This window comes from Urocitellus parryii, chromosome 7 (assembly GCF_045843805.1).
Source record: "Urocitellus parryii isolate mUroPar1 chromosome 7, mUroPar1.hap1, whole genome shotgun sequence".
Classification (NCBI taxonomy): Eukaryota; Metazoa; Chordata; class Mammalia; order Rodentia; family Sciuridae; genus Urocitellus; species Urocitellus parryii.
In genome coordinates this window covers 15,592,262-15,619,069 of record NC_135537.1, presented here as the reverse complement: position 1 = coordinate 15,619,069, position 26,808 = coordinate 15,592,262, and the positions used below count along the sequence as shown (strand labels likewise).

Sequence of the window (26,808 nt, the reverse complement as noted above, 5' to 3'; positions counted from 1 at the left end):
GCAACCTCTTCAAGCCATTTGTGTTCAAGTCAGCTTTTCCAATCTGTGACAAAATACTTGAGCTAAACAACTTTAAAAGGGGAAAGGTTTATTTAGGGTCAGTTTCAGACATAGTCATTTGGCCCTGTTTCTTTTTGATCTATGGAGAAGCAGTACATCAAGGCAGAAGCCCAGGGCAGAGGAAACTTGTTCACTTCATGGTGGCAGGCTGGGAAGCAAAAGGAGATCCAATAACCCACTTCCTTCCACTGGGCTCCAGCTGGGAGACCCAGCTCCCAAAGGTTCCACCACTTCCACCTCAGGTAACCTCCCCCCAGGCCTCCTGGTGCCCGGCACACTCCTCTCTTGGGGCACTTACTGCACACCTAGGCTTATTTCACGTCTTTGCCTGAGCCTGTCCCCTCCTTTTGGCTCTGCAGACAGCACAAGGGCGAGGCTCAACTGGGTCACTCCAGCCTAGCTACTGGCAGTCCTCTCTAGGGGCAACCGCCCACTCATTCTCCCCGGCTCACGTTTTTCACGCACTCACGGCTCCTCCCTCGTCCGCTGGAGCCACTGGGACACAAAAGCTGTGCCTCTCCCTCCCCCGGGGCTGGCATCATTCGGGTGTGCACGGCTCACGCCCACGCGAGGCAGGCTTTTCCCTAGAACGAGCTTCTGCCCTCTCCAAATGGGTCCCAGGGGCCGGGACCGCCGCGAGGAACCGACTAGGACCCCGGCCACAGCCCCCGACGTAAGCCCGGTCCCCAGCCGAGCCCGCGAAAGCCACCGAAGTCTCCCGCTAACCACCCGGCCCCGCCCCCGAATCCCCACCCGACACCACGCAACATCGCGCTAGCGCCCCTATGGGCGGTGCCGCGCGGACTGCGCCGTCTACGATTGGCCAACTGTGCCATAGCACCACCTCGTCCTACCGCGCGGTGCGCGCTCTCATTGGTCAGCGGCAGCGTGAGGGGCGGGGTCGACGCGCGAGGGGCGGGCCCGACCCTGGAACTCCGCCTCCTGGTCCCTCGCTCCGGAGAGCCTACCCAGGCTACCCAGGCTGCCCAGGCGTGCTGAGGGCGTTCGGCGGTTACTCTGGTTACTGCGGAAGCGCGGCGCTGGGGAGGGCGGCCGCCGCCCGCGTGGGATGCTGGCGAGGAGGCCGTCGGGAACCGCCGCCGCCCTCTGAGCGAGGCTCCCGGTAGACCGCCGTTCACCCGAGAGGCAGCCGAGTCGCGGGTTGGCAGGCTCGGGACTGGGGAATCAGAGCCTGCCGAGGAGCGTCGGGGCCGCGCTGCCCGAATCCGAGGCCATCTTTTGTTGAGAAGGCCGACCGGGCACTTCCCCCCGAGGGTGGTTGGGCAGTGTCGCCGTCCAGGGAATCCGGAACCTCCGGCGCCCGCCAGCAGCCCCCGCGCCTCTCGCCGCCGCGGGCGAGCGCTCTCCGCGGAGGCGAGCTTCCCCCGCCCCCAGCTCCCTCCCGCTGGGCACCTGCTGCTGGTGAGGGGAGGGAAACATTTTTCCAGTAGGACGAACCTGACGTCAGAATACACAGCGTCGCCTGCAGCCGCCCCCTGAGACCCCGTCAGGAAAAGGAAAGTATGGTCTGCCCGAAGGAGGAGAGCGTGTTGGAGCAGGCGAATTTTTAACACTGCCTCCCCAGTCCTGTACGATTTATCCTTAAGATTGTTCTGTGCTATGTCCGATTTTAAATTTTGATCTCTGACTTGTAATCCTGGGATCGCGGTTCCTGAGTTTGGCCGGTGCCCCCTGTTCCTTTTGGTACTAGGATTTGTCGGGAGCCTCTAATTACCAAACTCCCACTGCGGGGAGAAAAGAATTTCCACCTTGGTCGGTACTACCAAAGAAGCCTTTGGCATCATGTGGACTTTTCTCGGAATTGCCACTTTCACCTATTTTTATAAGAAATGCGGGGACTTCATCACTTTGGCCAACAAGGAGCTCTTCTTGTGCGTGCTGGTGTTCCTGTCGCTGGGCCTGGTCCTCTCCTACCGATTTCGCCACCGAAATGGGGGCGTCCTGGGGCGCCAGCAGAGCGGCTCTCAGTTCGCCCTCTTCTCAGATATTCTCTCAGCTTTGCCACTTATTGGCTTCTTCTGGGCCAAGCCACCCCCTGGATCAGAAAAGAAGGAGCAGCTAGAGTCCAGGAGGGTAGGTTGACTTCAAAGAGAGCAAATGAATGTCTTATTTTAAAATTACGACGGGGGTAACGCAAAAGGTGGCATCTTAGATACTCTAGTATAAATTCTCATTTAGTTGAAAGTTCTAAAACCCTGTGCCTTGGCTACATCTTTGATACTAGAAAAGATTGAAAACATTTGTTTAATTTACCATCCACTGATCCTCACATGGGGGTTGGATATTGATTTAATTAGGAAATGCCTAATCAATGTTAGAATTCCTTTTTAAGGAGGATTGAATTGCTTTTGCTGATGGAAAAATATGGTTTGTTTAAAACCTTGGGTAAGGTTTGTATTTATACCTGAAAAGAAAGAAACTTGTTGTAAGTACTGCTTATAATAAGTGACAGCTGACTGGGGAAAGTGACTACATTTTAAATAAACCTTGGGCAAAGAGCCCATGTTCCCTAATCCATAGAGACATTGTGTGAATTAGCTCGTCCTAAGTCAAGTGAATGGTAGAATCATGTCCACAGTGTGGTGATGTTCCTAAATCGGGCCTGTCTTAAAATACAGGTGAAGTCATGGCTCCTCTGAAGGCAGTGGAGGAGGCCAGTGGTAGATGAGGGGGACAGGTCCTAGAGGCCAGGTCTTGAAGGGACTGTTTGCCATTGGCGTTGGACTTTCCCTGAGAGCACTAGAGATTTTAAGCATGGGAGTAAGTATGCTGGATTTGACTTTTTTTTTTTGGTGCTGGGGATTTAACCCAGGGCGCTGTGCATGCAAGGCAAGTACTTCACCAACTGAGCTATATCACCAGCCCTGATTTTTGACTTTTTAAAAAGGTCAAACTAGTTGTGAAATGGAGAATGGATTCTAGGAGTACAAGAATGGAAGCAGGGATAGCAGGTGGGAGGCTTAGAGCATGAGACCCAGAGAGATATGGCTTCTTAGGGTTAGGGTGAGTCACATACAAAGTAATGTAGAGTTGTGGATCTGTATCATTTTGCTGTATGCACATTGCACATTATAGAAGAGAGGGACTTGACTGAGAATTTTTGTTCTACCATTTCCGACTGTGAGTCTTTTGGCAAATTGCTTAATTTTTATAAGAATCAGTTACCTTTTCTAACAGATAGGGATGGCACCACTCTTGTTGGTAGTTAGGGAATTAAATGATTTACTATTTGCAGAATGCCTGGTCCATAGCCATTTAATAACTAGTAGTTATTAACATTAGTCTAAAGGTAGCACACCTCTGTTAGGAGGCTTTGGAGGAGGGCTGTTGAATTGCTGGGCGAGTGGGTTGGAGGAGGAGTAAAGGTAGGAGAGGGGATCTGTAATTCTCAATTTGGAAACTCTGGTGTTTCTGTCTGAGGTAACTTCCCTTGGGTCACTGAGCACTAGTCCAGGTGGCTGGAATGCTGTTACTGTCATACTAGTCCAGGTGGCTGGAATGCTGTTGAGAAATTTTGGAGCAGGAAAATTGGGTAGCCAGTAGTTGATATGGATTCTGTATTGTGAATGAATGCCTCAAGCTTTCTCTTCCCTCCTTAGAAAGGAGGGAATAGCTAGACTGTGGTCTGTTGAGCTCTAAGTTCTTCTTTGTATTATTTGTATTTCCACTATTGATCAGACTCTGAAAGTTGAAAGTCTTGATTTCCTCCAGAGCACTCCTTCCAGGAAAGAGGGCAGGTGTGTGCGTGTGTGTGTGTGTGTGTGTGTGTGTGTGTGTGTGTGTGTGTAAAGAGAGGAAAACTTTTAGGAAGAAAAATCTAATGAGAAATGATTAGTTAATATGACAAAGGGGAGAACTTGTCTTGCTCCTAGAAGAGTAATTTAAGGATAATCAGTTGTTCTAGCCATTAAGAAACAGTGATGGGAAGAAGAGATTTTATTATCTTCTCTCCTTAGAAGTTACAAAAAAATGGAATGGATAGCCCTCAATCCATTATAGAGGAAGAGAATGCTGGGTGAACATTAGAATCACAGAACATCTAAAATTCTAAAGGAATTTAGACTTTGTCACCTTCCTTTATTTGGCCCAAGTTCTTTATCTAAAACCTCTTTGAATGGCATGTAGTCTCACCTTAACCTTTAAGGTCAGAGAACTGCAAGGAAGATGATTTCTTGCAAATTCTATATCTGCTATGTTTTCAAATCTGTGAATTCACCTTCTAAGAACAAATATTTATTACTGAATTACTCTTTTTAGAAAACAAACACTGTAATTCTTAGTGGGCAAACATCTCTCAAAACATGACTTTTTCATCTTCTATGATCAAAGTAAAAGTTTTTGCTGTCCAATCAATGATAGGTTTAATGTTTGCCTTTATCCCTAAATTGGAAGACCAACTGTTTGACTAGGCACTTAAAAAGGGTATTAGGATGGGGGAGAAGGAAGGAAAAAACTAAATATGTGCTTGTATGTTAAGGACTAAAATTGTTGTCAAGTCAAACCAACCCCAAGGGGCAATAGAGTTATTCTGTTCTTTTATAATTTTATTGATTTGTAACCTTCAATTAATAGATCTGTATCCAGGACTTGACAGTCTTTTTGTTGTATGAATCAAACTGATTTTAGATTGCTTTTCCAGTGAAAATCTGGAAGGAGGATGAATGTCTTTAGAAATATCTAAAAAGACTGGGTGTGGTGGCAGAGAACTGGGATCCTAGAGAGTGGAGTGGCTGAGACAGGAGGATCGCTAGTTCAAAGCCAGCCTTAGCAACCTGGTGAGGCCCTCTGCAACTTTTCAAAACCTTGTCTCAAAATAAGAAATAAAAAGGACTGGGGATGTAATTCAGTGGTTGAGTGCCCCTGGCTTTAATCCCTAGTACTAAAAAAGAAATATTTACAAGGTATTGAATAGTGAGTAGCATGAAGTTAAAGTAGAAGTTGTAAGAGATTTGCATCTCGTAGATGCTCAGTCTATATTTAAAGAATTGAGTAATGATAGAATTTGTCCTCTAATATGTCTTTGAATCCTTTTTTAGGTCTTTACTATGTTTAGCTTGGTATATATAATTACATATATCTGTATAACAGCGTTTTCTAAATAACAAGCTTGGAAAAAGGAATATATATTTAATTTTATTGAGATAACATTTTAACATGGTTGACTTTTATTTATGGTCTAGGTTTAAGAATGTAGCAGTTCACCAGGCACCGTGGAGCATTCCTGTAATCCCAGTGGCTCAGGAGGCTGAGGTAGAAGGATCATATATTCAAAGCCAGCCTCAGTAGTTTAGCAAGGTCCTAAGCTACTCAGTGAGACCCTGTCTCTAAATAAAATATAAAAAAAGAGCTGGGGATTTTGCTCAGTGGTTGTCGCTAGGGGGAGCGGAGAAATAAATAATGTCCACATGCTTCTGCCCCTTTCAATGCTTTATTCACTCAAATTACTCAGTACAGTTTCACACTATAGGTTCAAGAAAATGACAATCCCTAATGCTGGCACTGCAATAGACATAATCAATTCATAGCAACCAATTCTAGATTAATTCTAAGCACTGCAAACACACTTAATCATGATAAGCTAATGACAGACATTCCCTCTGCGTGCTAAGTTCAAAAGTCTTAAGCCTTAAGCTTTATGTCCAGTAGATGCACACTCACTCTGACCGCGGTGATCAGGTCCAAACCAAGGCAGGCTTTTCCTGGAGAGGACAAGCAGATGGGTTGTAGGGAGAAGCTGTGGCTCTCATCAAGGTCCAGAGGAGACAGTAGAGTTTGATAGCCGTGAGGATCATGCAGAGGATCAGGAAACTGTGACAAGTGATGGGCTGTCAAGTCCTTATCAGGCTCTCCAGCCCGAGTGCATCCTTGTTTAGGCTGGTTGAATCTCTGTTTATCAGCTCTATTATTTATACTAAATTTGGGGGCTTTTTGACCCTCATTGTAATCCTTATCAGCTACCAATGTCAGAGACATCTGGTGGTCTCCACCCTGATCTTCTCGCCTTTCCCTCTTATCAGGAGAGGATCACCTGCCACCGGCTTCACTCTGCTGAGCAGGGTGAGGGGAAGTAACTTGTTTGAGGCCATATTGGAGAACTCTGTGAGTGTGCCTGGTGAGACTGCAGGTTTCAAACTGGAGTTTTTAAAATGGAGTTGCTTAGGCTCAGGCCTAAGGCCATCTTCACAGTGGTTAAGCACCTCTGGGTTCAATCCTTGTTACCAAAAAAATTAAAAAAGTAGCAGTTCATTTGGTTTTATGAAGTCCAGTGCATCTATATGGTGGTAGTATGATACAAAGCTAACGAATTTGGAAACATAATTTTCTTTTTTATTAAACAGCACAGAAAAGGAAACAATATTTCAGAAACAACTTCAGTAGGAGCAGCTACCTCTGTGTCAACATCTTTTCTAAATGATCCAGAAGTTATCATCGTGGGATCTGGTATACTTGGCTCTGCTATGGCAGCAGTGCTTTCCAGAGATGGAAGAAAGGTGACTGTAATTGAAAGAGATTTAAAAGAACCTGACAGAATAGTTGGAGAGTTTCTGCAGCCAGGTGGTTGTCATGTTCTGAGAGACCTGGGTCTTGGAGGTAGGTTTTATGGATTTTCAGAGAGTCATGTAGTATAAGTAAACACTCTTCACTGTGTATTATTCTATGGATAGTAAATGGGTATTCCATTTTATTTTCTTTTAAAAAATAAACTATATTTTCTGGGTGTGGTGGCACATGTTTGTAATCCCAGCAACTTGGGAGGCTGAGGCAGGAAGCTTGCAAGTTCAAGGCTCGTCTCAGCAATTTAGTGAACCCTAAGTAACTTAATGACACTCTGTTTCAAAATAAAAAATAAGAAGGATTGTGGGTATGGCTCAGTGGTTAAGTGTTGCTGGGTTCAACTCCTGGCACCAAAATAAATAAATAAATAAACATAAAATTAACAACAAATTTGCATGAAAATGAAAGCAAAGGGAAAAATAATCATTCAATTGTATGAGGAGATATGAAGTAGACTCAGTGAGATATAATGTCTACAAAATTGTAATGGTCAAAATTGAGGATTTGGGGGCTGGGGTTATAACTCAGTGGTAGAGAGCAAATTTGCCTACCATGTGTGAGGCCGTGGGTTCGATCCTCAGCACCACAGAAAGATAAGTAAATAAAGGTATTGTGTTCATCCACAACTAAAAAATAAATAAAAAATTAAGGACCTGGAAAACTCACACAATGAGGACATGAAATTTAGTAAAAGGTGAAGAGGTATGGTGGTGCACATCTATGATCCCAGCTATTCAGGAGGCTGAGATAAGAGGATGGCAAGTTTGAGGTCAGTCTCAGCAATTTAGAGGAGAATCTGTCTCAAAATAAAAAGGGCTCAGTGGTAGAACGCTCCTGGGTTCAATCCCCCAATACCCTCCAAAAAAGAAATAAAATAAACTATCATTTGTAGAGTGTTATGGAGTGTGTGTTCTTGCTATAGTGTTATTGCCTAGAATCTCTTTTTATTTTCTTCCTCTACTGGGGTTTGAACCTGTGGGCATTCTACCACCGAGCTACATCCCTATCCCTTTTTATTTTATTTTGAGACAGGGTTTGGCTAAGTTACTCCGGCTGTCCTTGAACTTGTTTCTTCTGCCTTAGCCTCCTGAGCAGTTGGGTAGAATTGTTTAGTTAAGTATAATTCAGCCAATGCATTTTATGCACCAGTCATATTTATTTAGGGAACATTTATTTACTGTCTTCCTTGCGTGAGGTGCGTACTGGGTACCAAGGATATATTCTGGTGAGTAAGGCAGACAAACTGTTCTTGAGAAGCAGAGTACAAATACACCCAGGCTGTGGACTAGAAACAGCTTACTTGATGTGTGGTAGGAAGCATGGGGTATTAATAAAAAGCACTGATTCTGGAACTAGATTACCTGGGTTTGCACACCAGCTCTGGCTCTTTTTTTTTTTCTTAATATTTTATTTTTTAATTTATTTTTTATGTGGTGCTGAGGATCGAACATCCCAGGCAAGTGCTCTTCCACTGAGCTACAGCCCCAGCTCCCAGAAGCTGCGTGACCTTGCCTAAGAATGCACCTTTAAACAAAATAACTGAACCTTCTGTGTATTAGTTACCTTATTTTTAAAATGCCATACAAAGAATTTCTGTTTCTTAGTTAAATTATTGGGATTAACTTAATTTACATGCATCTTTAAAGAATTCAGAACAGTGCCTGGCATCTTAGAGGCACTATATATGTGTTTGCTCTTTTGTTTAATGAACTGAAAAGGAGACTATATAACTAGAAAGTAGTGGATGATATAACTACAAAAAAGTGGCATGAAATTAAGTCTGGGGAGGTAGGCAGCTGCCAGATCACACAGGGCCTCAAAGGCAATGGGCATGATCTCCTTTTCTGTCTAAAAGAGTGGCTTCAAGCCTGTAACAGCTACTCACAGTAACACATTTTACACCATGCCTCAACATATCATTTATCTTTCAATCTGACTAAAAAATTTCCCCCTTTTTATGGTGCTTGGGGAGGGAGGCCAGAGCCTTGTTCATGCTAAGCACTTGCCTTACCACTGAGCTACATTTCTAGCCATGGAATCTGTTTTATTTTTCTTTTCCAATGGTCTTCATGATTTCACCTGATTGTACAATTCACAATTCAAAACTTGTTTCATGGTTCACTGTTGCATTGAACAATGCTATTATAAAAAAATATGTGAATACAGTATGAAAAATAGACTATAAATTATGATGTTGGGGTATGGAGTCAAGCTGGCAGTTTAGGGAGACTTGTTGCTAAGATCAAATGACAGATGATGAAGACCTGGATTAGCATGGTAGCAGAGGACAAAAAGACAAATGGACAAAAAGACAAAAAGACAAATGGACAGGGATAAAATTAAGGGACAGAAGTATCATGTCATACAAAGGGATTGGTGTGAGATAGGAGAAATAGGGTGGTATCAAAAGTGATTCCTGTTTTGTTTTAAGCAGCCTGCAGATGTTGGTACTGGGAGAGGAACAGGTATGGGGGAAATTTGGGTAGAACCTATCAAAATATCCAAGAGGAGAAGTCAGATTACATATATGAATCTGAGAGTGCAGAGGAGCAGTTTGTGCTGACCAGAGTCTTAAATTTCAGAATTGTCAGCATGTTGTGGTATTTGGAACCTGTGGCAATGATTGAGATCACCTAAAGAGAATGTATGCAGAAAAGACAGAATAAACCAAGTCCTGGGAAACTGATATCTAAAGACTGTAGGAGAGGGAAGCAGGCAAAGAGACTGAGAAGGAACTGGCAGGATGGTAGAAGAAAGCCAGAATTGTTTGATGTCATTTAATCCGACAAAAGGGAGTGTTGCTAGTAGGAGGGACTGGATATTAGGAGATGAAAGGACAGGCATGGCATGTCGCTTGTGAATGATCAGGCAAGTATAGATAATGACCATTGGATGTGGCAATTTTTGACATTGACAAGAAAACTGGATTGGAGATTTAAAAATTTGAGTCTAGAAAACTATTCTTGAGGTTTTTTTCTTTTTGGTATCAGAGATTGAACCCAGGAGTGCTTAACTACTGAGCCACATCCCCAGCCCTTTTTTATATTTTATCTCAGGGTCTTGCTAAATTGTTGATACAAGAGAGGGAGGAGGTGACTAAAGGAGTGACATTCATTCAACATATATTTATTAAGCATTTTCTGTATGGTAGGTTCTGTCCTAGATACCGAGGTACAGTATGAGTAAACAGACAAAAAATTCCAGTCCTCATGGAGAATATTGACCTAGTGGGTAGTGGGGGGAGTCTTAAAAGATTATAAATAAATAAAATTTCGAGTGTGTGTGTGTGTGTGTGTGTACATACATATATATATATATTTATAAAGCTCATACAGGCTTTAGAGAAAAATCAGAAAAGGGGATAGAGATTTAGGGGATAGGTACAGTTTCAAAGAGTGAGAAGATAACACTGAATAAAGACCTGAGGGAGGGGAGGGAGTGAGCCCTGATGACACCTGGAGGGGGAGATTCCAGGCAGAACTTATCAAGTGGGTAAGCCTTGCCTCTGGGCAGAGCCAGCCTGTGTGTCTGTCTGGGCCTTGTGAATGAAGGAAGGGAAGGGCAGCCGGTGAAGGGGTGGATATAAAGGAGAGGGCTGGAGCCCAGAGGACTTTGCTGCCCAGTCTGAAGATTCGGTTTGTACTCTGAAAGGAAGCCACTGGAGAATTTTAAGAAGAATTACTAAATCTCATGTTTTAAAAGTTTGATTGAGAGTATTATTTAAAATTATTCTGATAATATTGTGGCAAAGATGGTAAAGTGGTGAGGTTAGGAGGAGGGATGTCTGTGGGGGTTGCTGCAGAATCAGTGAGAACAGGATGGCAGCAGGGAGGTGTGGGGAGCCGGCAGGTTCTGGTAGGACTTGCTGATGAATCATGTCAGGTGTGTGTGTGTGTGAGAGAGAGGAGCCACAGTACTTAAATGAGGCTACAAGACGGAGATATTGCCAAGAAGAGGTACAGGACTGGACCCTGGGCCATTCTAATTATAGCAGTTAGGGAGCCATAAGGGCGACTGAGAAGGAGCAGCAAGTGAGAAAGAAAAGCAAAAGCCTGTAGGACCTGGAACCTGGAATAAGGGAGCAAGGACGTTATGAAGAAGGGCGGTTCTACCTCTGTCCTTTCAGGTTCTCTGGTCACCTCCTTGCATGAGAGGCTTACTTGAGGCGAATGGGACAACATTCAGAGACAGAATTTGTTAGTTTTATATTTGAACATCAGACATGAGAAATTCTCCCAAACTAATAACTGAACACAGAGTCGTCTAGAGATCTAGCCTCACAGGACATCTCCATGGTCGTGCCTCAGTGGATTCTTATATGCCAGAGGCAGGCCCCTTGATTTTGAACTTCCCAACATTCAAAATGTGAAGGAAAAAATTTCTGTTCTTTATGTGTTACCCAGTTTCAGGTATTCTGTTATAGCAGCGCAAAATGGACTATTGACATGACCTAATCAACTGATGAAGGCCCCATATCCCAGTACCACTTTGGGGGGTTAGGGTTTCAACATAGGAATTTGGGAGGTAGAGGTAGGTGGCACAGATATTCAGACAATAGCTTGTTTAAACATAACTTTATATCACTTTATTTTTTTGGTACTAGAGATTGAACTCAGGGGCAGTAGGCCCCTGAGCCACATCCCCAGTCCTATTTTGTATTTTATTTAGAGACAGGGACTCACTGAGTTGCTTAGCACCTTGCTTTTGCTGAGGCTGGCTTTGAACTCAGATCCTCCTACCTCCACCTCCCTGAGCCACAGGTATCGTAGGCGTACACCACTGTGCCTGGCTTGTATCACTTTTTAAGAAAAAATATTTATTTTTAGTTATAGCTGGACACCATACCTTTATTTTATTTATTTATTTTTATGTGGTGCTGAGGATCGAACCCAGGGCCTCGCATGTGCTAGGCAAGCACTCCACCACTGAGCCACAACCCCAACCCCTGTATCACTTTTAATGTGTGTGCTAAAATTCACTTTTTCAATCTTAAGTGTATTTCCATTACTGTTAACCTTTCTTTATCATTATCATTTTAAGCTTATTCATAGTATTTCCTCAATAAATACTGTATAATGTATCTCATTTACTTTTTGAATTTAGATTAATGTTCAGATTATTTTCAGTTATTCTTGAGGTAATATAATAGTGAATTTACTCTTGCATATAACTTGAAAAATTACTTAAAAATTATGTATTATTTTTAGGATAAATTTCTTAGTTATATTTCCAAGATTATGATTATTACTCAAAAGGTGGTAACTTCTTCATATTTTTGATAATTATTGTTATAATTACTTTCTAAATGTTGTAATTTATTGTATCACTAGTATAATGTTGATTTATCTAGTTTATCATAACTTTAGCAGCAATTTGCTAGATTTGGTGTTTCCTTCAATTTTTAAAAATCAAGTTTTAAGCATTTTTTCTGATGACTGTTCCTATATTGCTTTTCATGAACACCCAATACCCTTTTTTTGCACATTATTATTGGTGTCTAATGTTTTTCTGTGATATTAATGAGTAAATTTTATATATAAAATTTATCTTTTTGTTTGATGTTTTCCCCAAGGTGTTGCTTTATCATTTTCAATTGGTACTTTAAAAATGTTATCTTTTCTACTGAAAATCTTTTTCTTTTTCAGTTGCTTTTACTGATTTAAACTTAAGAAAGTCCCCTTTACATGAATCTAATGAATTCAGTGGGTTTTTTTTCTGCTAGCTTTTCTATTATATGACTTATCAAAAATTACTCTTTTGAGTTTATTCTAGATCAGTTTTTACAGATATTTTGAACTCATCAATACCTTTCCATTTGTCTTGGGAAATCAACTTTTTTCTTATATGTATAGTAATCAATACAACTAAAATATGTGATATTTTCATTTATATACCCTTTTATTTTATTTTTTTAAATTTTAAAATTTTTTTCTTCCCTGTGTGTCTGTGTGTGTGTGTGACATCCATTTATCTATATGTTGACATAGTGTTAAGAACTGAATATGTTCCCTGTCATAGTAGGCAGACAGCTTAACTAACGCAGGCTTCATTTCATGTTGCATTTTCTTGCTTGTCTTTCTGAGGCAAAGTAGAATTACAGATCAGAAATAATTGTGTTATCTTTAAAAAGTACCTCAAATTTGCTAAGACTTTATTATCATCTAGAAACATCAACATTTTTTAAATAGTTATATTAAATGCTTAGTTCTCCAAATGATCTTGTAGCTTTATGTAAAAAATTACATAAAGATTAATGGAGATTAATTTTCACTCTCTCTGTTCTTGGTACCTAGTATAACTCTGGGCATATTAAAAAATTTTTGATTGTTTTGAACTGAATTGTTTTGCAGATACAGTAGAAGGTCTTGATGCCCAATCTATAAATGGCTACATAATTCATGATCGGGAAAGCAAATCAGAGGTTCAGATTCCTTACCCTCTGTCAGAAGACAATCAAGTGCAGAGTGGAAGAGCTTTCCATCATGGAAGATTCATCATGGGTCTCCGGAAAGCAGCCATGGCAGAGCCCAAGTAAGATGACGCTTCAGCTATGTAATGTTAAAGGGTTATATCTGGCCTTTGTACAAATAAGATTTTTATAAACTTTTCATGGAAATTTTAGGCATATTCTAGAACATAGGTATAAAATAAAAATATCAGAAGAGTTTATATTCATTGCCTTTGTTAAGGAGATCATATAGAGAATTTTCATTTCAATGACTTAGAATTATAGAGAATTTTCCTTTGACTAAATAAAAATTGTGTGATTTTGATTCTATTGAATTTAGAGGATATACTTTTTATATATAACTGCAGCATAAATTCATGTGTACCCATAAGTCAGTGCTGAGGATTACAAGGAAAGATTCCTGTTCCCATCTCACTGAGAACCTAGTATGACAGGACTGGCTGCTTCTCTTGATTATTAACTTAATATTTGCCTGTAACCTTTAAATGCTGTAGCTAAGGAAGTTTTGAACATGAGGACACTCATGATTGACACAGACTTAAGTGTGTTGACACTTAAGTAACTTAAGTAAGTTGAAGTAAGTGGACTTATCTGTAGGTTCTAAAAAGACTTTGATCTTTGATATCCATGGAGGTAGAATATATTCATTGTATAAAAATAGTAAAATGTAGAGATTATGATTAAAAATACTTGTTCCTAATAATTTGAATAAATTGCAATTTTTCCCTTTCTATTAATAAATATGTGTAAGTATATAATTTATCTGCATACATTTTGCTTTTTAGTGAATTAAGATAAAGATCTAGTGTTCCTTTTAAAAATACTTTTAGGGGCTGGGGTTGTGGCTCAGTGGTAGAGTGCTCACCTAGCTTGCATGAGGCACTGGGTTCAATCCTCAGCAACACATAGAAATAAAATAAAGATATCGTGTCCACATAACACTAAAACATAAATATTTAAAAATACTTTTAATATTTTATCACTAATATGTATTCTTTGTTGGTAGATTATGAAATAAAAACACATAATTCTAAAACTTGATAATGGTTTTGCTTTTTATTCTTCTAGACCATATGCGCACACATGCGTGCACATGTGTCCAGTTTATAACTGGAGTTAAGGCATAAGGACTTTATCATATCTAATTTAAATTGCTCAAGTGTGCTGCCATAGAAATTTCTTTCCGTTTGTTTATCCTTCAGTGCCAAGTTTATTGAAGGCACAGTGCTGCAGTTGTTAGAGGAAGATGATGCTGTGACAGGAGTTCAGTACAAGGACAAAGAGACTGGAGACATCAAGGTGAGGTTATCCAGGGTTCTCTCTTCCTAAAAGAGGTTTTCCCTTTTTATCCTTCCCGTTTAAAAACAGTGTACTCACCTGCTTATATTCATTGAGTTCTCTGTAAGCCCTGTGCAGCGTGATGGGTTGCAGATTGCAGCGTTGCCTTTAGAGCACCGCAGAATGTTAAAACATAACCAGTATACCAACAGTATTAAAAACTGAAATAAGAAATATGCATCAGCAGAGAAGCAAAGAGGAACTAGCAAGAAGGAGTCATCATAAAACAGTTGATTCAGATAAAAAGAGCAATTGTTTAAGCAGAAATACAAAAGTAAGAGAATCTTTTTTTAAAAAAAATGATTTAGCTGCCTTTATTTGAAAAATTTCATGGTGGTATACTACACATAACACAAATTTACCCTCTTAGCACTTTTTAAGTGTATAGCATAGTAGTATATATGTACATGGTTATAGGCAGAAATAGGAGGCTCTTTTTGGGGAAAAAAAAAAACAGAATAGTTATGCTTATGTTGGTGTGGTAAAGAGGGAGAGCCACAGGGCCCATCTGGGCTGCTCGATCAGGTCACAATCCCCACCTAGAAATTGTATTCTAATAAAGAGTTTGCAAGTATTTCTTTTCTTGTAGTGTGGTAATATTAATACATATATAGCCATTTATAAAAATTCTTCTAAGCCCTAGCCACTGATTAAAAGCACTGTGTGAAGTTTGAAAAATTCTAGAATGAATCTGACTAGGCCTTGAACTTTGTATGAGATTTAGCCTTGTAGCTGTTTCCTCTCTTGTGCATCAGAGTGGGGAGTAATTCCTCCTGGTTTCAGTGATAGAGCTGCAGAAGGAGTATATCCTCAAGAACTCAACGAGTGTCTCTAAAGATGGTCAAGCAGTGTCTTACATTCACATAATGGTTCAACTGCCCTCCATAGTGTTGTCTGATAATATATTTAAATCTGTTCATTCACATTCTTCTACCTGTACTGTGAATTTCTAACCATTTAGCTGACTCTTTTCTTTCTGTATTGTAGGAACTCCATGCTCCATTGACTGTCGTTGCAGATGGGCTTTTCTCCAAGTTTAGGAAAAATCTTGTCTCCACTAAAGTTTCTGTTTCATCTCATTTTGTTGGCTTCCTTATGAAGGTATTGTAAAAGTATAATTATAGAAAAATAAAAGCAATTTGAAATTTGAAAATTATTTAATTTTTTATTTAATTTTATTTTTTTTTAGAATGCACCACAGTTTAAAGCCAATCATGCTGAACTTCTTTTAGTTAACCCAAGTCCAGTTCTCATCTACCAGATTTCATCCAGTGAAACTAGAGTACTTGTTGACATTCGTGGAGAAATGCCAAGGAATTTAAGAGACTACCTGACTGAACAAATTTACCCACAAGTTCCTGGTAAGAAATGGGATTTTACTCTCATTGTAATCTACAATCTGAAAGCAGATCTCACAAAAGGCTCTCTGTCTCCTGTTCTCCTTAAAGCTAAAGTAGACTAAAATAGAGGTAAACATGGCAGGTGAAAAATGCAGCCAGATTCTCTGGTACTGAACTATTTCAACTGGCAATCAAAAAGTGAAAACCAGTTAAATTTTTTAAAAAAGTTAGTTCCAATATGTTTTTGTGATAATTGAAGCATGATTTCTGAATAGTTAGCATTATCATGTATAGTTTTTTTTTTGGTAGTCTGGACAGCACTCTAAAGTCTTTGAATTCTTAAAATATCCCTTATACTGTTTTTGTATTTGACTTTCGGAGTAATGGTAGCTACTACTGATTGCAAGTCTACCACATGAGAAGTGTTTTACAAATGTGATTTCTTTTAATCTATGCAACCACCCTATGAGGTAGGCATCATCTTTGTTCCCACTTTACACATGAGATATTGCTTAGCTTCTCTAAGGATAAGTATAGACTGTGTAATCCTTATCCAAAATATTTGGGATTAGAAGTGTTTGACTTCAGATTTTTTTCAGATTTTGGAACATTTGCATAAACTTCACTGATTAAGCATCTCTAATACAATAATCTGAAATCCAAAATGCTTCCAGAGTGTCATGTCAGTACTCTTGTTTCAGATTTTGGGTTAGGGATGTTCAACCTGTATTAGTGGTCACAGAGCCAAGGTTGATATCAGGACTGACTGGCTGAGGGCTGACTGGCTCGTGCCTGCCCCAGAACTTTAAGAGCTGTAGGAGATCTTCAAGGTCATTTTGTTTTGAATCGAATACAAAGGCTTTATGATTTATGGGATTTTTAGATATCTTATGATACTAGTTTTTTAAATTTTTCTTTTTTTTGAGAATGGAAAGATGTAGAAAAGAAAAGTAAATTGTTAAGAATGTTGGTAAAAGGGCTGGAGATGTGGCTAAGTGGTTAGCATGTGTGAGGTCCTGGTTATGGTTTAAACCCCAGCATGGGAAAGAAAGAAAATTTTTTGACAGAAACGTTGAAGGAAAACTCTGTTTGTTAATCATGATACATTTAGAGTAATAGGAAACTATCTTTGGTATGAGTACCTTTAAACAAAAATTCTGCTTTTGTTGGTTATTTTTTAAACTAGGTGAAACCATTCTGTTTAGCTAACAAGATATTAATAGAAATAAAGTAGTCAAATGTAGATTTTTAGTAATGACATTTTATTTGAATGTATGAATATAGAAACATTGGATAAATTTTCACTCAGTTAATCCACTTTTGAAGCTTTCAGATGGTAAAATTAGGTATATATATATTTAGAAAAAGAATTGTCCATTACCTGACATTTTTAACATTGAATTTCTTTTATTGTAGATTTGGTATTTTTTTGTTTGTTTGTTTTCTGCAAACTAGAGGTTAATTGGAACAGGCTGCCCTGAAATCATTGACAGGAACTATTTGTGGATTTATATTAATACTGACTAGAATACTGAGGTTCTACTCCTTGTGTGAGTGTGACAGTTTTAACATAGGCTTTCTGTTCCTTCATTCTCGTACTGGGGACTGTGGGACAGTTCACTTTCCATCCAAGTAGAAGCACAAAACTTCAAAAGTATCTGAGAGAAGAGCTAATCCAATCATTTCATTATATAGATAAAGAAACTGAAGCTCAGACAGGTAGAGCTGGCCTGTGCCTCTCAATTTGATTCTTTTTCTAGTATGTTATTTATGAATTGGTGTAGTATTTTATCTAATATTTTCAGAATATGTTGATTGCAATAAATTAAATTTGTCAGTTAACATTTGGAAGAGAGGTGCATGAATTTTTCCCTGTCTCATCTGACTTTTGTCTCAGACTTCCTTTAATTTCTTTGTTCTTTCAGCTGTATATGTGTATTTTCATAGATACCTTAGTCATGCCTTAGCATGAATAACTAAGTGCTTAATGAATAATTTGATTAATAAAACAGCTAATTAGTTCTTTATTTGTGCTTAATAATGTAATTAATAAATAGCTACTTCTTTCTTGATCACATGGATATACATAACAACCATAACAGATGTACAGTAGGTATTTGTTTGTACTTGATGTTTGTATACTGGATAGTTTTAAATTGAAATGTTATGAACTATACATTTATTGTAGATCACCTGAAAGAACCATTCCTAGAAGGCATTCAGAATTCTCGTTTGCGAGCCATGCCAGCAAGCTTTCTTCCTCCTTCACCAGTAAACAAACGAGGTATTGTTTTGTTGGACTTACTTTATAAAGGATTCAATATTCCCAGTGACCTATGTGATTAAGTGTGTAGTAGCACTGTGAATAACACATGGGATGTAGAATTACTAATACCAAAATTAATGTTATGATATATTTGGCTAATGCTGAATATTGGCTCTGTTTGAGTCATTGTGCCACTCTTTGGGGATACAGCAGTTAAAAGTCAATCCTTCCCCTGGAGAAGACAGTTTCTAGTTAGGAACTTAGAGGGTGATTTCACAATGTGTGGATGGAGTTCATAATAAGAACCCATTCATGGGACCACAGATGCCCTGTGAAGGGCTGTGCAAGCCAGAGAGGTTGGCTAGGCAGGACACTGCTCAGAAAATAAAGTTGCATCTGGAGGATGAGAGGGAGACCATTGGATGGACAGTAAGATGAGAGACTTATAAGTAGAGGGACAAGCATCTGCAAAGGCACCACTCCTGAGAGATGTGGGACTTTCTAAGATCTCAGGTCCTATGACTGGAGCCTAGGGTGAGTGTTATGTGGCAGATGGGTGGAATATATGTTTATCATTTAGTTTTAGTACCCCAGGCAGTGGAAATCATTGAAAAAAAATTGGTACCTGCCTTGTTGAGATATAATCTGCAAATCATTCAGCTCACGTATTTATAAAGTATACACTTCAGTGGTTTTTAAGTGCCCCCACAGGTACACTTAATAGTCACAGGTATATTCACAGGTATTTTTATTGCAAGGAAATATATTTCCTATATGTGGTCCTTTGTAATTGACTTTCCATTTAGCATAATGATTTTTGATTGGTTGGTTTTGTTTTTTAGGTTCATTTGTGTGTGGCATGCCATCCTACATTTGTTTTCATGGCCAAATAGCAACCACTGTATGGACATATCACGTTTTGTTCATCCACTCATCAGTTGTTAGGCACTGGGGTTGTCTCCACTTTTGGGTTATTACAAAGTATGCTTCCGTGAACATCATGTACAAGTTTTTGTGTGGACATATGTTTTCATTTTTCTTGGGCATATACCTAGGATCCTTATTGCTGGGTCATTAAGTGACTCTAACTATTTTCCAAAGTAACTGTCCCATTATACATTTCCATCAGCAGTGTATGAGGCTTCCAGTTAACATTCTCAACATTTGTTGTAATTTTGCTCTTAGCCATCCCTAGTATACTGGTATGAAGTGATACCTCATGCTTTTTGCATTTCTCTCATGGATAATTAAGTTTAATATTTTTTATTTGGTTATAGTCAGTTTAACTTCTTTGAAGAAATATCTAGGGCTGGGGTTGTGGCTCAGTGGTAGAGTGCTTGCCTAGCATGCGTGAGGCACTGGGTTCAATCCCCAGCACCACACCAAAAATAAAATAAAATAAAGGTATTGTGTCCATCTATAACTAAAAAATATATTTTTTTAAAAAAGAAATATCTATTCAGATTTTATAATTTTTTAATTGGGTAAATTTTAAAAATTTTAATTGAGTTTTGAAAGTTCTTTATATATTTTAGATGCAAATCCCTTTCAGATATGTGATTTACAAAATCTTTCTCATTGAGTTTTCTTTTCATTTTCCTTGATGGTAGCTGTTGGAGTATATAAGTTTTTTAAAAATTTATTTGTATGTGGTGCTGAGGGTCGAACCCAGCGCCCTGCACGTGCTAGGCGAACACTCCACCAACTGATCCCAGCCCCTATGTAAGTTTTTAATTGTCATGAAATTTGGGTTACTTCTCCTTCTTTCACTTGTACTTTTCAAAAAATCTTTAAAACAATTTTAATTGTTCTTTTTAGATATACATGACAGTAGAGTGAGTGTATTTTGACATATTGTACATACATGGAGTATAACTTATTAGGATCCCATTCTTTTGGTTGAACATGATGTGGAGTTACACTGGTGGTGTATTCATATATGAACATAGGAAAGTTATGTCACATTGATTCTACTGTCTTTCCTAATCTCATCCCCTCTCCCTTCCCTTCATTTCCTTTTGTCTAATCCAGTGGACTTCTATTCTCCCCCATCCCATTGTGTGTTAGCATCCTATGTCAGAGAACGTCCAGCCGTTGGATTATAGATTGACTTGTTTCTTGCCTGTGCTTTTGATGTCATATTTAAGAACACTTTGCCCAATCCAAGGTCACAAAGATTATACATTTATACTTTCTGCTAAGGGTTGTAGTTTGAGCTTTTACATTTAGGTCTTTGACTTATTTTGAGTTATATTCTGTGTATGTATGGTGTGAGGAAGGGGTTCAACTTCATTTTTAAAAAAATTTTTTTAGTTGTTGATGGACTTTTATTGTGTTTATTTATATGTGGTGTTGAGAATCGAACCCAGTGCCTCACACATGCAAGGCAAGCACTCTACTACTAAGTTACAACCCCAGGCATGTGCCACTGCTCCCCACAAATGCAATTGATTTTTACATATTTATCCTTTATTTTTAAATCTTAGCAAACTTATTATTTTTCATAATTCATTGAAAGCTTTGAAGTTGGTGGATGATTTGATTTTCATTTTAGAAATATTACTCTGACGTTGTGGAAGATGATTTGGAGGACAGTTCAGACTAAAACATTAGTAAAGCCACTTATTCCATGTGAGTGATGATAAAAGGCCAGGACTAGGGTTGTGAAGAGGAAAGTAGACAGAGGGTTTGGATGATGTCTAGGATATAGACTGTGAAACTCGGTGATTAAGATGGATATTGTATTAGAGAAAGTGAGGTCTGTTGGTAGAATCCAGGTTTCAGCTTAGATAGTTAGCCATCTGCTGACATAGGAACAGGAAAGAGTTAAGTTTAGGGAAGTGTGGGGAGAGGTGAATATGAAGTATCTGTAGGGCATCTGGGGATGTGTGGGGAACTCCACTGGGAACACAGGTCTGGAGGAGAGGCTGCCTCCGAGCTCTTGGGACACTGTGCTCCTGAACATGAAGATTGCAGCCTGCTGTAGAGACATATGCATAAAAAGCTATAAACCAGTGAATAAACTAATGTAAAGATGAAGGAAGCCAGTGCCAAGTTGAAGTAAACAGCGTGTCCTCCTTGGTGGGTTTGGGGATGTTCCACAGAAAAGGCAGAAAAGAAACTGGATCATGGATTGTGGCTTTTAATGAAGGTATTAGAATACCTTCTAATTAAATATTTAATTTAATTAAATATTTGAATTACCATTTAGAAGCCACCTTTTTATAAATTAATATGTTTATTATAATTAATAATAACTAATGTTTTTTGTTTCATTTGCTTTTAGTTAAAAATTAGGTATAAATATGACTTTACAGAAAAGAATTATACATAATTCTACCACCTTAACATTATTATTATTATTATCTATTAAACAAAATTGAGTCAGTGCTTTGTTTAAAAGTCACTCTATGTTGTGTTCATTAAGTAAGCATTTGTCCTTAGGATTAGGAGTTTTGCAAGGTAAAGCCCAAGTCTGGCTTCTCATTAGGAAGTGCACTTGGAGTTTTTGTGGGCTTTTTGCTTCTGTGGTTTTGATTCAGGGGAGTGCTGCCCCCATGCAACGAGGGCAACTAAACCAAAGTCACTCGTCAGAATTTGGGGTGACACAAAATACTATGCAGACATGTAATACTTTTTTATAAGCTTCAGGATGGTTTCCCTGGCTCCCTGGCTCACAGGGGGGCAGGAGAAAATCAGGAGAGGCTGATGAGAGAAGGCTGGGGTGCACATTCTGGGGCTGGCTTTTATTGGGGGATGCTGTTTCTTAGAAACAAAGGGCAAGGGGTAGTAATCCAAAGGAACAGGTGATTGTGACTCAACCCCACCTACTCCTGGAGCCACGCCTCATTATCAGAATGGAGGTAAAGCCCAAGCTTTGTGGGGCATAAGAATTGTTCAGTACCTCTTGCTCAGGACTGAAGGGCGTTTTTCCAGAGTGGCTTCCGACAGGGGAGCTAGTTTTCAGATGAGTCAGCCAAAGTTTATTCTCCTAATTAACATCCGATGACTTTGAGGCCTGTGTTGTCTTCTACTTGGACTGCAGCGTGCTGGGTATCAGCCTGCTTTCTTTTCCGTAGGCCTGTATAGACATGGCTCTACAGGATGCCAGCCGTGAATGTGCTGGCAACCTCAGCGGTGCCCTGCCTGAAGACTTGCTTTTTATGCCTGGATGCCTATAGATTCTTTTCATTTTTTTCACATTTTCTTTTGAAAAAGAAATATAAATATGTTGACTTTGTTGAACCTAGAATAAGATTCATGAGTGAGTTTCAGGACAGAGACCATACTCTGTTGTCACTGTGTCTCCAGTGCCTGGCAATATTAAGCACCCAGTAAATACTTTTGCTTCAACCAATTCTAGTCATGGTTTATTCCCTTGTTTTTTCACACTCCTGTCTTTGCTAGTTCATATCAATAATGTGTATGTTAACAGAGTGATCATTTTTTCTTTTTGTGTTTTGTCTCATGCATGGAGTGGCTCCAGGATGACTGGTCTTTGTTGCCTCTCCTTACAGGTGTTCTTCTTTTGGGAGATGCATATAATTTGAGGCACCCTCTTACTGGTGGTGGCATGACTGTTGCCTTTAAAGATATAAAACTGTGGAGAAAACTGCTGAAGGGCATTCCTGACCTGTATGATGATGCAGCTATTTTCCAGGCACGATTTCAGATCATTCTTTGACAAAAACGTGTTTGATTTTTTTCCTAGGGGCTCAGAGCAAGAGGGATCTGCTGGGGAAATCTATGTCTGGGAGTCTGTGCTTTTGAGGGTTCTTAGGCATTCTTGCCCAGGCTTAAAGAACCTGAATTGCAACCTGTAAATCTTACAGAATTTCTTAAGTTTCTGGATTTTAATATTATGTAACAACAGGTTGCTGTGGGCCACTTTGTTCATAGTGGTTGTAAGTTTAGCTTCAGAATTATATAATGAGCCCTTTGCTCTGGATTTTTTTTTTTTTGGGGGGGGGTTAAATGATAAACACAAGGCAATATCACTTACAGATAGTCATCAGGGTAAATATCAGTTTGAGGTGATTATAGATGTCAGTTTATGTCCCCAAACCATTACTCTATAATAAGTGATCTTTTCAATTTTTAGGCCAAAAAATCATTCTATTGGTCAAGAAGAAAGTCTCATTCCTTTGTTGTGAATGTCCTTGCCCAAGCGCTTTATGAATTATTTTCTTCCACAGATGGTAAGTGTAGATTTTCTTTTAATAAACATTACTAAATTGCATAGAAAGGAAAGTAATTACGAAAGTTAGTAATTAGTTCAGACATAAAAATGTCACCCAAATTAGTTCTTTTTAACTTTATCCTTATGCAGGATTTTTAGTTTCTAATCATGATGTATTTACCACTTTGGAAGGCAGTTGACTTTCCTTAGACAACATTATTGGCAGTACCTCAATGTCTGCACTGTTTTGAATTTTTCTGGTCCAGATTAGATCATACATATCCTCAAATAAGATCGTGATGCAAGGTCTTTCTCATGTGGTCTTTTTCTTCCGGAACAGTAGTTTAAATTTTTTTTAAGGTAATATTTTATAAAATGAACAGGAGCTTCAAATCAAGTGTAGTTTCTCCCCTATTACAATATACAGGCAGCAGAAAGCATTTACCTTTTCTTTATTTTTTTTTAAGTATTTTATTTTTTTAGTTACAGTTGGACACAATACCTTTATTTTATTTATAATTATGTGGTGCTGAGGATTGAAACCCAGGGCCTCACACATGCTAGGCAAGTGCTGTACCGCTGAGCCCCAGCCCCCTACCCTTTCCTTATTTGAAATATTCCTGTTTCCATTTTGTGGAGAGGTAATGGACAGTCTATATACAGGTTGAACATTCCTGATCAGAAAATCTCAAATGCTTTGAGCTCTAAGTTCTTTGTTGATTATAAAAGGTGATACAGTATAAATGCTTTCTGTAGCTTCTACAACCATCAACTCTTTGATTGTGATTTACCAAACCATTCACTCTCATGGAAGTTAACGTGACTGGTTGGGCAAATAAAAAGAAAATAATAGTTAAGTTTCGAGTTTTTCTTAGCTATTCTTTCTAAGCTTTTCTAAGCTCTTGAATTCTTACGTTATAAATCTAAATCTACCAATAAAATAGAAGTTAGGAAATTAATAAAAGATTGGAGGAGGAAAGAACTGTATTGGAACAAAAGTTTCTTTATCTACTACATTCCCTTTTAAAAAATATTTATTTTTCCATTCAATCTTTTATTAAAAAATTTGTTGTAAAGAAAACTTGTGGCATATTTCAAAAAGACAGTGATCTAAACTGCTACAGAAATAATTATGTGCTATGTTGTGAGGTTTAATGAATTTAAAAGTATTAAACTATACATATATAAGGCAGTATGATTAGTTACTGCTCAGAGTTGTTCTTTTTAACTTGGTAATTTACTTCCAAGTTACAGATATGGGTTGCACATCTCAGAGATTGGAAATTTGGTTTCTACAATTTTGAGGACTTTGCACACTATTTGCATTATCATGAAATCAAATAAATAACTTTTAAGCAACTCTTAAATTGCCAAGCACTTCTTGGACCTAAATGTTAATGATCATATTACTGACAGTAACAAATTCATTCATATTTGTATTACCATATAATGTTGATTGTGGAATTTAAAAGAAGTCTTAAATTGAAATTCTAGGACTAGATATTTAAAAATTAGCTGTAAGGCTTGGCATCTGTTCTGTCCTCATTATTTTTTTCCTGCCGTATCACTAGTACCCTAATATAAATGTGTGAATATTTTGACTGAAACTAATTTTTAAATTTTATTTTAGATTACCTGCATCAACTAAGAAAAGCCTGTTTTCTTTATTTCAAACTTGGTGGAGAATGTGTGGCTGGTCCGGTTGGGCTGCTTTCTGTGTAAGTTGTTTTGATGGCACAGAGGATTTTCTCATGACTTTTCAGTTTAAGCAAGTCTTTCTTCCTTAGACATGTTGTCATTTTATCATCCATAAGTTTTCCAATCAGAAGGTGGCCCCAAGACATGAAAAAAAGGCCACACTTACCAGAGTTTTACCTCCAGGAAATAGCACTGACCAGAACTGGCTGTAGAGGGAGACTAAATTCCTTGATTAAAATTGAAATTTTGGAATTGTTTCTTTACCTATGGGTCTGTCCACAGTGATCCCATCTGAGGGAGCTATGAGTAATTGATAAATTTGAATTGAAGCGCTTCATTGAATCATGAAGCTGTTAATAGTTCTAACAATGTAGACAGAAATGGGACTATTCTTTGAAAATCTGCAAAGTGAAATTATTTGTCATTTTACATTCATCTACAATCTAAATGTCTGCACTGACTTTTTTTTTTTTTTAAACCTAGACTCCAATAGACCAGGCCATCTAGTATGTTAGCCAGTGCCCTCAAGTTTAGCGACAGAAAACAGCTCAAAATATATGACTTGAATGAGGCTGAGTGGAGTTTATTGGCTTCTCTGAAAGGGAAATGTAGATATAAGAAATTACTTTTGCTTGCTACCGTCTGTAATAGACAAACCGGTGGAGTCCTCTGAAATGTGGAATGTGTTAAGTGTTACAGATGACATGTAGTTGGAATCTTTTATGAATATGTTCTGATTTCTGGGTTTTTAACTTTTCTCTTATAGGTTGTCTCCTAACCCTCTGGTTTTAATTGGACACTTCTTTGCTGTTGCAGTCTATGCCTCATATTTTTGCTTTAAATCGGAACCGTGGATCACAAAACCCCGAGCCCTTTTCAGTACTGGTGCTGTCTTGTACAAAGCGTGTTCTGTGATATTTCCTCTAATTTACTCAGAAATGAAGTATATGGTTCATTAAGCTCAGAGGGGACCATGTGGAACTCAAGTCCCGTGAGAAATTCTGGAAATGGCTGTGTGCCCACCACTTCTGAAGTGGCCACTCTTGAACCAAGACTGGGATTACTTTCTTTGTGATGTTTTTGTATATAAGCATGTAAATATATGCCTTAATTTTCAATTTACAATGAAGGGTAAAATAAGTTAGATATTTAAAAGATATGGTTGTTACCATAAATTAGCACTAACATGGAAAAACTTCAGTTTTTCTTTTGATTTCAGTATTGGGGATGAGTCTTGGGACATGCAAATAAAATGAAGAGTGAACCCTGGTGTCTTTGCTGCTTGTCCTGTAGTCCTTTACATAGCTGCACCACAATGGAAGTGGCCCAGAGGGATGGGAAGTGGAGAGCAAAACCTAATGCACTCATTAACTGTGACTTGGGGAAGTTGCCTTCAAGTCTCTGGACCTTCTTTCCCTCAGCTATCCAGGGAGGCAGTTCTGAGTTCTCGAAAATATCATGCCTCTTCATGAACAGCAGCCAAGGACTTTATAAATCCCCCTGCAACACGCTAATCAGCCAGGCTGGCAGTGTTCAGGAAGCAGTGAATGGACAAGTAAGTGCCTGTCTGAGCTGGAACAATGCCTTAAAATCAGTAAAAATTTACAATAACATTTTCTTTCCGTTTTTATTTTTTTTTCATTTACTTGAGAAAATACTTGATTGGCCAAATCACTAGCAAAATCAGGTTCAGACAGCACTTGCTTGTTTTAGCAGAGTTTATGTTGGACTCACTCACTTGGCTTGGTGAGATCCTCTCTGCCTTGCCCCACACTCTGTTTTCTGATTAAAAACTTAGGTCTGGCCTTTGTAGTGGCTGCTGGCTTTCTTTTCACAGAGAACTAAACCTCTCACTTTGTGCACTTACCATTAACTGATTACA

At 38.8% G+C, this 26,808-nt stretch overlaps 1 protein-coding gene across 1 annotated transcript; it reads left to right on the top strand.

Moving 5' to 3' along the window:
- Positions 1-1,042: 1,042 nt before the first annotated feature.
- On the top strand, positions 1,043-26,558 carry Sqle (squalene epoxidase). Its single transcript, XM_026407833.2, has 11 exons — positions 1,043-2,154; positions 6,420-6,672; positions 12,987-13,167; positions 14,308-14,404; positions 15,431-15,544; positions 15,633-15,804; positions 17,972-18,067; positions 22,567-22,709; positions 23,151-23,247; positions 24,859-24,946; positions 25,693-26,558. The coding sequence occupies exons 1-11, from the start codon at positions 1,864-1,866 to the stop codon at positions 25,883-25,885; spliced, it is 1,725 nt and encodes a 574-aa protein (XP_026263618.1). The 5' UTR covers positions 1,043-1,863; the 3' UTR covers positions 25,886-26,558.
- Positions 26,559-26,808: the final 250 nt, after the last annotated feature.

What these genes read in the sequence shown, in the direction of transcription:
- Sqle (XM_026407833.2), top strand. Translation starts at nt 1,864, where the DNA reads ATGTGGACTTTTCTCGGAATTGCCACTTTCACCTATTTTTATAAGAAA. An exon ending in AATTTACCCACAAGTTCCTG is followed by an intron (nt 15,805 to 17,971) that starts GTAAGAAATGGG and finishes CATTTATTGTAG; the next exon opens with ATCACCTGAAAGAACCATTC. An exon ending in CCGGTTGGGCTGCTTTCTGT is followed by an intron (nt 24,947 to 25,692) that starts GTAAGTTGTTTT and finishes TTTCTCTTATAG; the next exon opens with GTTGTCTCCTAACCCTCTGG.